At 44.2% G+C, this 15,356-nt stretch overlaps 1 protein-coding gene across 1 annotated transcript in view; it reads right to left on the reverse strand.

Moving 5' to 3' along the window:
• pcxb (pyruvate carboxylase b) overlaps positions 1-15,356 on the reverse strand; it is a gene marked incomplete at its 5' end in the record, with an annotated part of 155,315 nt that overhangs the window by 67,192 nt on the left and 72,767 nt on the right. The window contains 3 exons of the mRNA XM_079491305.1: positions 4,556-4,637; positions 4,931-5,098; positions 13,114-13,354. Coding sequence (XP_079347431.1) covers positions 4,556-4,637; positions 4,931-5,098; positions 13,114-13,354 — 491 coding nt within the window. The remainder of the gene's footprint in view (positions 1-4,555; positions 4,638-4,930; positions 5,099-13,113; positions 13,355-15,356) is intronic.

Consider the following 15,356-nt stretch of genomic DNA (forward strand, 5'->3'; position numbering starts at 1 on the left):
AGCTATTGGAAAATAGCAGATCTACAAGCTCGTAGCGCGGCACCGAGCTTGTCTACGAGCTTGTAGACCTGCTATTTTTGAAAGATTGTGAAAAAGTGTCGCAGATTTTGAAAATATATTCTTTTAGAGCGAACGTTTTTAACTCAAATCTTTGGTCCCTGGAACAACATATTTTCAGATGAGGGTCGGCAGCCAATTACATATATATGTGTTGGTCCTCGACATGAAAATGTTTGAGAACGACTGACATAGAAACATGGGTTTTTTCAAGAAAACTATCTACATTTAGAAGGCATTTTGTAGAATCGGCCTCAGTCCAAAATGTGTAAAAGAGCATCAAGCGAACACTATACTTTCCAATAAGCTATAGCCGGCACTAGTGAGCAACAATGAAAATGATAATGATAAATGACACATGACGTACTACTTCAATATAGTGTCATTTAAAAGGTGATGTATCAGATACAGGCCTAAATGAGTGTGTATATTGTGCGTCACTGTACATGTGGTGCATTACATGTGGGTTGCGGTGGGAGTAGATGAGCGTGCAGGTTTGTAGGATGTTGTTTGTGTGCGTGTGTGTGTGTGTACTCTGATAGTAGTGATGAGTGGCTGTGACTGTGGAACAACACGTGACGATGACACCAGCTGCCCCCAAATACCAAAGCACCTTGGCTTAATTGGCCTAGAAGACCATGACACACTGGACTGGCGGCTCGCTGCAATGGAGCTGAACGTCTAAGGACATACAGTATATGTGACAGGGTGTGAGTGAGAGGCTGTGTGGGTGACTGTGTCGCAGTGTTGTTTTCGTCGACTAAAATTATGACGAAAAAATGTTCGTCGACTACCTTTTTTCACTGACGAAAACTAAATAGAAACTAAATGGAAACTAAATGGAAACTAAATGAAAACTATATGCTACGATGACTAAAACTAAATATATTGACAATTTCGTCAACAAATAAAAACTAGACTAAAATGTTAGGAAGGGACTAGTGGACAAGAGATCCAGTATAAGTCATTTTACACTTGGTTGCAAGTGTAAAATAGCAGATCTACAAGCTCACAACGTGTCGCGCTGCGACGTGTTGTAAGCTTGTAGATCTGCTATTTTCAGCAAGTGTAAAAACAGTCATTACGACAGCATCAAGGCCCGCTATAATACATTTTAGTTAGTAGACTAAAATGCTATGATATTTAGTCGACTAACACTAGACTAACACTAAGACATTCCAGTTGACTAAAATGTGACTAAAACTAAGTGAAAACTATTCAAGAAACTATGACTAAAACTAAAATCAAAATGTGCCGCCAAAAACAACACTGCTGTGTCGGCATGCACAGCTCAATGCGGTGACCCACGTTGTTTTCCCCAAATTAAGTTCACCCTCCATACGAATACTATGCAGTGGTTCTTTTCGCAGTGTCACCGGGGGGAGAACACACTGTCCCCCCTCCCAGATCCACCCCCCTGCATGCTGATCAGGTGCCCCGAGTCCCAGACCAAGCGACAGAGAACACTCTGCCCTTCCGGCTTCCCATCTGCGGACACGGCCAGTAGGCTTTATTGCGCTGAAATTGAGCATATAACTGTAGTCCCAGGCTTCCAGAAATGGCCTGCCCGTTTCCCTTTCATTTACCATGAAAAGGAAGGGATGTCAGCACTGCAGCACACCGTTCCTCTGCTCCCAGGACATTTTTATGTGGTACAACGTTTCGACCCTTACGGTGTCTTCGTCAGGTACCTGACGTATATTTTTGACCAGCACCTGTAGAATTTCTGTAGATGTGCGTGCTTCCTTTTGGACCCTATCCCTTTCATCTACCCCCATGGCCACCTTGCCATTAAAGATGGAGTGCCGTGATTTTTTTCCACCCTAAAACATGATCATCGGGTCTTACTGTTATATAAGTGTACAGTATTTGTTAAAATGTTGTTTTTATGTGGGCACGCCCACCAGTTCATTATATATGCCTGGTTTGCCTGGTGGGTGGTGATCCACCTGAACTGAGGCTGCACCCACAGCTGTAGTTGTATGATAAAGGGGGAGGGGTTAGGAGAGGGGCTGATAGTGTGATTGTCACTACATTACTGTTTATTTCATTGGCCCGTTTGACTGTCAAGGGTTCAGCCTCCAGAAAGAAACCCTAAATACAAAGTTAATACACGTACTGTCACCTCATAGACACATGAAAAACTGGAAAAAGAATTGGCACTCCATCTTTAAAGTTATTGAAATGCCACCACGCTTTTTCAATGCAAAAATGCCAACATTGCCGCAAGCGTGAATATGGTCCTATATACCTAATATAGGAAGGGGCATAATGTGTTTGTTCAAGCGCCCGGGCCATGTTGAGTAATGGAACTCCAGTCTACTCTCTATATAGTCTACGACGGTTCGCCGACCCAGACGCCTCATTATGTTTTTTGTTTTGTTCATTATTGTGCTATTTGCACATCCTGTTTTTTACTGCACTTGACCTCCACAATTCACCCACGGGGGAATAATAACCATTAGCTGGAAAATATGGAACCGACAGTAATGCACTGACCCTTCATTCCCCCTCCCCCTCCCCCTCCCCCTCTCCCCCACTCATATCTGGCTGTCTGAACGCTTCATAAATCTATTTGGAGCGATGCAACCGGTGTTCCATTTTTTAAAAGTGTGTCAGATTTCATTTGCAAGCCTGCATAATATATATAGCGCCTTCCTTTCTATACCTACTTACACCTACTGTCTGTCTGTCTGTCTGTCTGTCTGTCGGTCGGTCGGTCGGTCGGTCTGTCTGTCTGTCGCAGAGATTCACCCAAACTTCTTCAGCTTGGGCTTTTACATCAAATAAATAAATAAATAACTAGGCTAAATAAACATCAAAGATGCTTTAGCTACAAGCAGAATCCGCAAGATCAGCTACTTTAACGTGTTGACGATGTTCTTGCTCTTCTCGGTGGCAGGACGGTCTGCGCATTTTACGAGTACCAGCTGTGCAGGGTCATCATCGTCCGGGAGCCGCCGTTCCCTTTGATGTTTGGGGCGGCCCTTTATAATGTCCCAGAACATCTCAGCAGTCAGAGACACGTCTCCCTGCAGTCTGGACTCGGTCGGGACTATAATACTAATAACCATGTTGTGGTTGAACTAATACAAATATATATAATATTTATTTGTGACCCAAAAAATTACAGCTCAACGACCCCAAATGGGCCACGGTTGTATGTTTTGGGGAAACACTGGGTCTGTAGGTAATGGTAAATGATCGACATTTCCACAGTGCCTTTATCCCAGAGTGCTTTACACTGTGCGTAATTCACCCATCGATGGTGTCCAGGCAACCGTGCAGTGACTAAAACTATGACGAAAAATGTTTGTCGACTACCTTTTTCCACTGATGAAAACTAAATGGAAACGAAATGAAAGCTAAGCTATGATGACTAAAACTAAGACTAAATATAAAAAAACTAGACTAAAATGTTAGGAAGGGACTAGTGGACAAAAGATCCAGTATAAGTCATTTTACACTTGGTTGCATCATGCTGAAAATAGCAGATCTACAAGCTGCGACACGTTGTGAGCTTGTAGATCGGCATCGACAGCATCAAGGCCCGCCAAAATACATTTTAGACTAAAATCTTATGATATTTAGTCGACGTAAAACTTGACCAACACTAAGACATTCCAGGTGACTAAAATGTGACTAAAACTAAATGAAAACTATTCAAGAGACTATGACTAAAACTAAAATCTAAATTTGCTGCCAAAAACAACACTGCTCATGAGGACAATTCAACACTGCAGCCGGGGATCGAACCGAGTGCACTCCGATCGCAAATGGCCAGTCCTACACCTCCTGACTGAGTCACATGTCCTGTGCATACAGTATGTATATCTATGTCCTTCAGCCCTACAGTGCATCAGAATCAACGGCGTACTCTGCTTCTGTTTAAGGTCATCTATTGGTTGTTCAGATTGATCTGGTCATAGGCCTATATGTATACAAGGGCTTCTCGCAAACGACCTTTACAAAGCATCAGAGGGCAGTATTGATGCTGTACGATCCGTTTGCACGCCATGGCATGGTATGTGACATTGTGACGGTACTTGGGTCAGTCAATGTACACCATTAACACCTTAAGGGCCCGGGGTTATTTAATCCATTAATAAAATGTGCCCATCGTTTATAGCGCCCGGACCACTTTCACCAACGGACCGGATGTTGTTGTGAATGTGTGCGTAGCAGCTAACAATAGCACTCTCGATGCGATCTACAAGCTCACAACGCGTCGCGCTGTGACGCGTTGTGAGCTTGTAGATCTGCTATTTGCAGCAAGTGTAAAATCAGTCATTACAATGGCATCGAGGCCCGCCAAATTGCATTTTAGTCGACTAAATCAACCGTAGATTTAGTCGACTAAAATCGTATTATATTTAGTCGGCTAAAACTAGACTAACGCTTAAAGCATTCCAGGTGACTAAAACTAAATGAAAACTATTGCAAGAGACTGCGACTAAAACTAAAATGTGCTGCCAAAAACGACACTGCATTGACGTACCGGTGTCGAGCTTGGTCCCCTTGGCGCACGCCACCATGGCTCCCATGCTGGGTTGAGAGGTCATGCCGGCCATGGAGTCCACCTGAGGACAGCAGTGTCATTCATGTTCATTATTGTTAATTAGCATGTGAGTCATAGTCAAGTTTAACTGCCATGTTTTCATTTGGTACATGAGGTGGTGTATATGCTCTTTTTATGTCAGGGGAGCTCATTGTTTGACAAAAAAAATAGGTGAATAGTTTGTGGCGTATGTTATGTATGTGCATGTTAATCACAGTAAGTGTGATAAACATGAAACCATGATGCTGAGTGCTAATTAAAGTGTGTATCCGTGTACGTCATACTGTGCGTGCGTGCGTGCATATATATACACACCGCCACATCCACCACGTCGGCCCCAGCCTCGGCACAGGCCAGCATGGCGGCCACCCCGGCGCCGGCGGTGTCGTGCGAGTGCACGTGGATGGGCATGTCGGGGAAGCGGTCCCTCAGCGCGCCGATCAGGAGCTTAGAGGACTCCGGCTTCAACAGGCCCGCCATGTCCTGCAGAGAGAGAGAGAGAGGGAGAGAGAGAGAGAGAGAGAGAGAGAGAGAGAGAGAGAGAGAGAGAGAGAGAGAGAGAGAGAGAGAGAGAGAGAGAGAGAGAGAGTACATTTAGGGGTATAAGAGCAGGTCAACAGGGACAAAATATGACGGCGGCAATACAAAGAGCTTGTGTGCACGCCTGAATGGCCCGCGCTAAACCATTATGCATAGTACAGCACAAGGGTCAGTTTAAGGACAGTGTGTGTGTGTGTGTGTGTGTGTGTGTGTGTGTGTGTGTGTGTGTGTGTGTGTGTGTGTAGACGGGTGCACGAGCATAGTAAAAGAGGAGAGATAAGGTTGAAACAAGAGGAGACAGGGGGAATAGATAGAGTAATAGAGTTTAGGAGAGAGAGAGAGAGAGAGAGAGAGAGAGAGAGAGAGAGAGAGAGAGAGAGAGAGAGAGAGAGAGAGAGAGAGAGAGAGAGAGAGAAAGGAGAGTATATGAGAGGTTTGGACAAACAGTATAGAGAGTGGATGCAAAGAGGGGAGAGAGAGAGAGAGAGGGAGAGGGAGGAGGACGTAGGAGGAAGGAAACGGTGTTGATTTTGTCGACTAATACTATGACGAAACAAATGTTTGTCGGCTGCCTCATTGAAGATGGATGGATGGATGGATTTGGTTCAAAATTAGGCGGGGGAAAAAAGTAACTGAACCGGTAAAACCCTGGTGGAAAAGTGGCCTATAAGTGTTAACTGTTTTTTGCTGCTAAACAAAAAGGTGACAAGTCGTTGATTTCAACTATTTGACATTGGCTTCTTCGTGCAGTACATCCTGGTTTCCGGCCCCATTCACCACGTTCCATGGATTTGTTTTGTCACTCGAGTACAGCCAAGTGACGAAACAAATCCACGGAATCTAGGCTATTCGTGCAGTACCTTTTCATTGTTCGCAATTCTGAAGACAATTAGTTCTGACAAGCTACGCTAGAGTCACGCACGTTTAATTTTTAAAACAAAGGCCATCATTAATTAAATAGTTTTCAAATCAATAATGCTGTGATATATGTTGTTGTTAGGCTACGTTGTTGAATGCAACCTGCTTGCTGTTTTTTTCCCCTCATACCAGATGTATGCATACCAAATCATTCCGGACATTTTGGCCATCATTTTCACTATCTAAGCATTTTCAGTACATCCTCATTTCACCCTAAAATGGTTAACCCCATTAGCCCATTTTGACCTGGGAAAGATTCTACAAGTCGTTCTCAAACATGTCTAGGACCCCCAAAATTATATGTATTCGGCCGCGGACCCCCTTCTGAAAATATATTGTTCCAGTGACCTCCCAGAAGCAAAGATTTGAGTTAAAAACGCTCTGAAAGAATATATATTCAAAGATTTGCGCCACATTTTCAAGATTTTTCAAAAATAGCAGACCTACAAGCTCGTAGCGCGGTGCTGCGCTATGAGCTTGTAGATCTGCTATTTTTCAATAACTAAAGTATAACATAATGCTTAAAACACCAAAAGGGGTTCCCGCCAAAAAAAAAGTTAAAAGCCTCTAAGTAACAATCACAGGCCTATATTGAAATTGCCATTCAAATAAAAATAAAACCTACGGAAATACCAGCCTCGCTAAAACGTCTGGGCAGAAGTTCAAGTAAATTATTTGAAAATGTTCAATCAGGATTTCAACAGCATGCAGCACAGTGCTGGCAGTCAGAGAGCACCACATTCCATATACATTTTGGATTAGATCACAGCAGTGTGTGTGTGTGTGTGTGTGTGTGTGTGCTCTCGCTTGCGCGCGTGCGTGTGTGTGTGTGCATGTGTGTGTGTGGTGACCATTGTTTCATTTCCCTCCCCCATAAGTAGTGGACATATGCAGTGCCCACGATTTTGGGTCCAATCCTATTTTGTTTGTATTACGCTGCATTTGGCGTCATTAACTGTATATTGCATTTAGGCATACTGTAATCTCCCTCCATTGTTGTTTTGCAGACGGTGCACATCTCTGCCAACTGTCTAGAAGATCTTAAGGACTGGATGTCAAAAATGTTATTTCCCCATCGGCATTCACAAAGAAAATACTTCTAACAAGTTCCTTCAATTGAACTGACAAAACTGAAATTCCCATAATTGGACAAGATCATTTATCCTTACTAGACCTGTACGGGAACCTAATGCTATACGTTGTCATCATAGCACCCGTTTTAACTGTCAGCCGGTGTCCCACATGGAGATGTGTATGTGCCTGGCAGAGCCTGATTGGTTGAGCCATTGGCTGAGGCAGAGGCTGGAAATTGCACAGGTGAAAGGAGTTGGCCTCATTAGGCCCACTGGCAGAGCCTGGCCCAGGTGGAAGGAGTTGGCCTCATTAGGCCCACTGGCAGAGCCTGACCCGAGCCTTTTGTGGTGGTTCTGGAGAACCGTGGGTCCGACCGGCTCTATACCATTCGTGTGTCGAATGTGAAGTCAGTGGGGCAAACGGTTCTCAAGTTACGTGCATTACACACACGCACGCACGCAGACAGAGACGTGGCACATTTACAGTATAGTAGGATTTGATCCCAGCCTAAACATTGAGGGCATTTAGACGTGGAACACCTATATATGTTGTTATACCTTTCAACTTCAAGCCGCGGTTGTTGCACTACAGTAAATCGCCTCCGGCGGGTGAAAACCTGACATGTCCAAAACTGTTACTTTTCAGGATTGAAATAGAAAAATAGCAGATAAAACAAAGTCAAAACGCATGGCGAATGCGTTTTGAGCTTGTCAATCTGCTGTTTTAGATGCTTTTTGTGTGACGTTGTAGTAAGATCATGTATTGTAGGGCATTCATTTACAAACAAAAAAAAGTTTAAATATTATTATTATTATTGTTGGAATGGGAAAACTCCTAGGATCAGATTCACTGCCCTTTCTCGCCATAACACCGCTGGTGGCCTTTCCATACCTATAACTTTAAAATATATTATTGGGCTTTCTAATTCACCCTGTGTCAGGTCCCGCCCGTGGTTGTGTCCCTCTTCGCACCCATTGGTTGCAGTTTCGTGGTTTGGACAAAAATCCTTTCTCTCCATCCACTACCATTGAAATAACATGTTTTTCAGTTGCTTCATATTGCTATTCTGTGCACTCAATTGTTGTTGTAAACTTGGTGTCAGTAAAAAGGAACATCACAGGCCTATATTGAAATTTCCATTCAAATAAAAATAAAACCTACGGAAATACCAGCCTCGCTAAAACGTCTGGGCAGAAGTTCAAGTAAATTATTTGAAAATGTTCAATCAGGATTTCAACAGCATGCAGCACAGTGCTGGCAGTCACAGAGCACCACATTCCATATACATTTTGGATTAGATCACAGCAGTGTGTGTGTGTGTGTGTGTGTGTGTGTGTGTGTGTGTGTGTGTGTGTGTGTGTGTGTGTGTGTGTGTGTGTGTGTGTGTGTGTGTGTGCGCTCGCTTGCGCGCGTGCGTGCGTGTGTGTGTGGTGACCATTGTTTAATTTCCCTCCCCCATAAGTAGTGGACATATGCAGTGCCTACAATTTTGGGTCCAATCCTATTTTGTTTGTATTACGCTGCATTTGGCGTCATTAACTGTATATTGCATTTATGCATACTGTAATCTCCCTCCATTGTTGTTTTGCAGACGGTGCACATCTCTGCCAACTGTCTAGAAGATCTTAAGGACTGGATGTCAAAAATGTTATTTTCCCATCGGGATTCACAAAGAAAATACTTCTAACAAGTTCCTTCAATTGAACTGACAAAACTGAAATTCCCATAATTGGACAAGATCATTTATCCTTACTAGACCTGTACGGGAACCTAATGCTATACGTTGTCATCATAGCACCCGTTTTAACTGTCAGCCGGTGTCCCACATGGAGATCTGTGTATGTGCCTGGCAGAGCCTGATTGGTTGAGCCATTGGCTGAGGCAGAGGCTGGAAATTGCACAGGTGAAAGGAGTGGGCCTCATTAGGCCCACTGGCAGAGCCTGGCCCAGGTGAAAGGAGTTGGCCTCATTAGGCCCACTGGCAGAGCCTGGCCCAGGTGAAAGGAGTTGGCCTCATTAGGCCCACTGGCAGAGCCTGGCCCAGGTGAAAGGAGTTGGCCTCATTAGGCCCACTGGCAGAGCCTGGCCCAGGTGAAAGGAGTTGGCCTCATTAGGCCCACTGGCAGAGCCTGACCCGAGCCTTTTGTGGTGGTTCTGGAGAACCGTGGGTCCGACCGGCTCTATACCAGGCACTGCACTCCCCGCGTGTGTCGAATGTGAAGTCGGTGGGTCAAACGGTTCTCGAGTTATGTGCATTACACACACACACGCAGACAGAGACGTGGCACATTTATAGTAGGATTTGATCCCAGCCTAAACATTGAGGGCATTTAGACGTGGAACACCTATATATGTTGTTATACCTTTCAACTTCAAGCCGCGGTTGTTGCAATACAGTAAATCGGCTCCGGCGGGTGAAAACCTGACATGTCCAAAACTGTTACTTTTCAGGATTGAAATAGAAAAATAGCAGATAAAACAAAGCGAAAACGAATGCGTTTTGAGCTTGTCAATCTGCTGTTTTAGATGCTTTTTGTGTGACGTTGTAGTAAGATCATGTATTGTAGGGCATTCATTTACAAATAAATAAAAGTTTAAATATTATTATTATTATTGTTGGAATGGGAAAACTCCTAGGATCAGATTCACTGCCCTTTCTCGTCATAAAACCGCTGGTGGCCTTTCCATACCTATAACTTTAAAATATATTATTGGGCTTTCTAATTCACCCTGTGTCAGGTCCCGCCCGTGGTTGTGTCCCTCTTCGCACCCATTGGTTGCCGTTTCGTGGTTGGACAAAAATCCTTTCTGTCCATCCACTACCATTGAAATAACATGTTTTTCAGTTGCTTCATATTGCTATTCTGTGCACTCAATTGTTATTATAAACTTGGTGTCAGTAAAAAGGAACTTCACAGGTGATTCGGCATATCATGTTTGTTTAGTTTTTGTTTAGTTTGTTTAGTTTATTTTACAAAAATGAATGTTTTAGCAAATTCAACATAAACAAGACGGAACCAGGGCGAGACAAGGCAGAACGAGCCTGCTCGTTAGTCAGTCAGGGACCAATCAGAAGGCTGACAAAGGAGTGAATTAAGGACGATCAATGCCTGTTTGGACTCCACATCAGATACATCTTGGCGAGTGTCTGAGAATGCTATATCCTCTCCAATCAGGATTCAGGACCGTCCTACCTTTTACTTCAATCAAACAAGACATTGTAAAATCGCGCATGGGTCCAATTATTGCCAACACACTATCCATCTGGCGCTGCATACTGAAACGGTTGTCTATTGATTGCACATTTAATCCGCTGTCTGATTATTCTCCTCCAAGCTCCTTGTGGTTTTTCTATCTCAAGCGTTCGCACTGCTCTCAGAACTTATGGGGTATACCCTGGGATGCAGCTTCACCCCAACAACCCTTTGGTGCAATTAGTTACAACTATAGGACCGAGTTGGTGTCCTCAACATCTGATAAACTTATCTCTGTTAATACTAAACCGTGCACTCTTAGTTACAAATAGTGTGGAATTTGTTTGGAATTGGCATTCTGTTTGGAATATTATCTTCTCCTCATCTAAAAAAAACTGCAGCTCACCAGATGATTCATTATGCGTTTTCACGTACATTTTACTTTACGCCTGAGCGTAGATTTAAATGTTTAAATGGGTGGAATTGGATTTACATGTACCATTTGTTCTTCTGTTTGACACAATGAGTGCCACCTGGTGGACGAAAGTGGTGACGCTTGGGTGCCACGTGATGAGAAGCAATTGCACTATGACGCGCGTCCGGGTTTTGCACGCCATCTTGGATGCTAAAGCAATAGTTGCTCTAGTATAAAAGGCCAATGTTCCAATCACGATCACCGGATGATCAGAAATTACCTCCGAACGTCGGCGATCTGTTCAAAACCACGGACAGCGCTGTAGTTTCTCAGAAAAGAGCGTGCAAAGGCCAAGACTAGAACAGAAGCTAACGTGGTTGCAGTCGCGGCAGACGAGGCCCTAGCAAGCGTCCCTAGCACCCGGAGCGCTTCCAAAAATGGAAAATAGCGAGGCAATCTTATATCGTTATTAAATGCCTCAACTCATATTGGGCGGGAACCCCTTTTGGTGTTTTAATTTAATTATTTTATACTTTAGCTATTGAAAAATAGCAGATCTACAAGCTCGTAGCGCGGCACCGAGTGCCGCGCTACAAGCTTGTAGGTCTGCTATTTTTAAAAAATCGTGAAAATGTGGCGCACATCTTTGAATATTCTTTCAGAGCTTTTTAAACTCAAATCTTTGCTTCTGGGGAGGTCCCTGGAACAACATATTTTCAGATGGGCGTCGGGCGGCCAATTACATATAATAGATATAATGTTGGATATCAGAATTGGATATCAGAGTTGGATATCAGAATCATGTACATTTACAGTGATTTCAATCACTTATAAAGCCCATTTATACTACTATAAATATAATGTTGAAATGTTTCGAAAATAGCCAATCTACAAGCAAACAGCGGGACAGCCTCACAGCATTTTGTGAGCTTGCGGATCTAGCTATTCTCACTGGAAAACGATTGAAAATTAAGCCCCTATTACGGACAGTGGCTCTATTCTATGCACCAGCCGGCTAGAGGAATGAATTAGTATTGATGAAAGGATGGTGGCCAGCAGAGCATGAATCTCCTTCGGGCACTTACATGCAGAACAACCTCCCAAATTGTAGCTTACATTCAGCTCTGAGGCAAAGAAGGCCACAATGTGGACACTCTCCAAATGGACAAAATGTCTAGCAGTATAACAGTATACATTTTACTCTACTAAAATGGCTTTAGAATAATGTGCCATTAATAATGTGCCAACACCATTTTGACACCAAGTTTGGAGGAGTTGTTGTAGTACACCGTTGTAGTACGCCACTAGTATGTCTCAGGGACTTATACCCCCAATCCAACCCTTGATGCAGAGTGTCGAGTAGGGAGGCACTGAGCACAGTGTTGACTAAAACTAAGACGTTGACTAAAACTAAGACGAAAAATGTCGACTACCTGATGAAAACTAAATGAAAACTAAGCTATGATGACATAAACTGAGACTAAATACACTGACAATTTCGTCAACAAATACAAACTAGACTAAAATGTCAGGAAGGGACTAGTGGACATGAGGTCCACTATAAGTCATTTTACAATTAGTTGCATGTGACGCGTTGTGGGCTTGTAGATCGGCTATGTTCAGCAAGTGTAAAAACAGTCATTACGACGGCATCAAGGCCCGACAAAATACATTTTGTTCGACTAAATCAACTGTAGATTTAGTCGACTAAAATCTTATGATATTTAGTCGACTAAAACTAGACTAACACTAAGACATTCCAGGTGACTAAAATGTGACTAAAACTAGATTAATACTATTCAAGAGACTATGACTAAAACTAAAATCATACACATATTTTATAGTGTCTGGGGGGGTGACTCCGTGGAGGATTAAATCCCCGACCTTCCAATCTCAGGGCCTCTGAGCTGGTTTAAGGACAAATTAATGCTACTGTACTTTCTAAATCCTAACCCCACGACAACATGAAAAACCCTATGTTTCTATGTCAGTGGTTCTCAAACATTTTCATGTCAAGGACCCCCAAAAATATATGTAATTGGCCGCCGACCCCCATCTGAAAATATGTTGTTCCAGGAACCCCTCCAGAAGCAAAGATTTGAGTTAAAAACGTTCGCTCTGAAAGTAGCAGACCTACAAGCTACAAGCAGACCTACAAGCTCATAGCGCAGCACGGAGTGCCGCGCTATGAGCTTGTAGATCTGCTATTTTTCAACAGCTAAAGCATAACACAATGCTTAAAAAACACCAAAAGGAGATCCCGCCCAGAATGGGTTAAGTACTACAACGTGAGTACTTTTTCCCCCCCATGACCCACCAGAAGGTCCCCCCTCCCCACCCCTCTCTCTCTCTCTCACCTTGATGCAGAGCACGTGCGTGCCGGCCTTGACCAGCTCGTCGGCCAGCTTCATGTAGTACTCCAGCGAGTACTTCTGCCTCATGGGGTCCGACACGTCTCCCGTGTAGGAGATGGCCGCCTCCACCACGCCGCCGGCCTGGCCCGCCGCCTCCATGCCCAGCGTCAGGTTGGGCAGGTAGTTGAGGGAGTCGAACACACGGAACACGTCCATGCCGTTCTCCTTGGCCACCTCGCAGAACCTGGAGGGGGGGAGGGGGGGGGGGGGGGAGGTATTAATCAGTGGTGCTCAATATTTCATGTCAAGGACCCCAAAAATTATATGTAATTGACCTCCGACCCCCCCCCCCCCCATCTGAAAATATGTAGTTCCAGGGACCTCCCACCAGAAGCTAAGTTCTTTTTTTTTTATCCCTCGATTTTGTAACCCATTTTTTCACCCCTGTGCCAATTATCTAATGTGATCCTGGGCTCTCTACACACCCTTAGTGTGGGGACCTAGTCCCCATATATGGGGGACATGGGGAGAGCAACGGACTTGAACTCATGCTTCCTTCCTGCCTGAGTGTCCAAGTTGCTCCTTTACACGTGACAGGGGGGAGTTTCCCTGGTTGGACGTAGCGCGTGGAAGGAACACGTTATTCCAACCAGTTCCTTTCCCCTCCATCAGGCGTCCCGGCTGGCCAGGGGGAGGCAGTTTGTTTAGAGACCAGGATTACTGCATGTTTTTGTGAGGGTATCTACCCTAGGGGACACGGAGAGAACATGCAAACTCCGCACAGAACGTCCGTTCTGAAAATATATATATTCCAAATTTGCACCACATTTTCATGATTTTTCTAAAATAGCAGACCTACAAGCTCATAGCGTGCTATGAGCTTGTAGATCTGCTATTTTGCAATAGCTAAATTATAAAAATGTTTAAAACACCAAAATCGGTTCCCACCCAAAATGGGTTAACTCATTGGCTAGTGTCATCTAGTGCAGTGGGTTCCCAAACTTTTTCAGGTCAAGGACCCCCAAAATTGACACTTATTAGCCAGCGGACCCCCATTTGAAACAATATGCCAGAGATACCCCCTTAAGAGAAGATTTTTCTTTCCGGCTCTAGCAGTGATTCTCAACCCGTTTCATTTCAAGGACCCCTCAGTTTGACATGCATTAGTCTGCAAACCCCCCATTTAATGGCATTTCTATCTCTGGGACCCCCAATTTATATTGTAAAATCAATGTTAATTTAACTCTGAGAGTGTACAAATGGAACCAAATGGACCCGCATTTGGTACACCCTCAGAGTTACAGACCCATAAGGGTGCATTTGGTTCCACACTATCATTTAGCTGGGGACCCCCTGGAACTCCCTCTAGGCCCCCTGGGGGTCCCCGGACCCCACTTTGGGAACCACTGATCTAGTGGCTCAGAGCACCGTCGTCCATATAACTCTATGGGTGAGACTCTTAGATTGAAAGTGTGTGCGTGCTTGTGAGCGAGCGAGCATGTGTGTATGCTGGGCGAGTGGGGTCAGAAGAAAAGGGCATTATATATTGAACAATACTTTTATAGCATATTGTGTTATTGGTTTCCACGTCACAGAGATGCATGGGAGCAGAGAGAGGCATAGAGAAGAGGAGAGAGAGAGAGAGAGAGAGAGAGAGAGAGAGAGAGAGAGAGAGAGAGAGAGAGAGAGAGAGAGAGAGAGAGAGAGAGAGAGAGAGAGAGAGAAAGATCAAATCAAATCAAACTTTATTTCTAGAGCACATTTACAAAGACTAGAAGGTCAACCAAAGTGCTGTACACGATCATGAGGCAAACATACATATATAACACAAGTAAAACAAAATCCAAGCAACACAAATAGTACACAGGTTAATTAGGTCAAGCATTGAAAGCCAGGGAGAAGAGAGAATGCCGAGATGAGATAAAGGCGTGGATGACTCTGAAGGTCAGGTTGGGAAAGGTAGCCCTTGATCCTGGCCACGAGCCTAATTGATAAAAACTAGTTTTGACCACGGAGCTGATCTGTTTATTAAATGTAACACACCCAGATTCTTCACTGATGAGTGGATATTAGCACTGAGGGGTCCCAAGGTGGCAAGGGAAGGGGCTGACTGTTGGCCAAAAATGATTACCTCCGTCTTACTTGGAGATGGAGAGAGATATACAAAGACAGAGGTGAGGGAGAGGGAGAGAGGGAAAGAGAGAGATACAGAGAGAGGGGGAGGAGAGAGAGAGAAAGAGAGAGAG

The sequence above is a fragment of the Electrona antarctica genome (genome assembly GCF_951216825.1).
Source record: "Electrona antarctica genome assembly, chromosome: 21".
In the NCBI taxonomy this organism is placed as follows: Eukaryota; Metazoa; Chordata; class Actinopteri; order Myctophiformes; family Myctophidae; genus Electrona; species Electrona antarctica.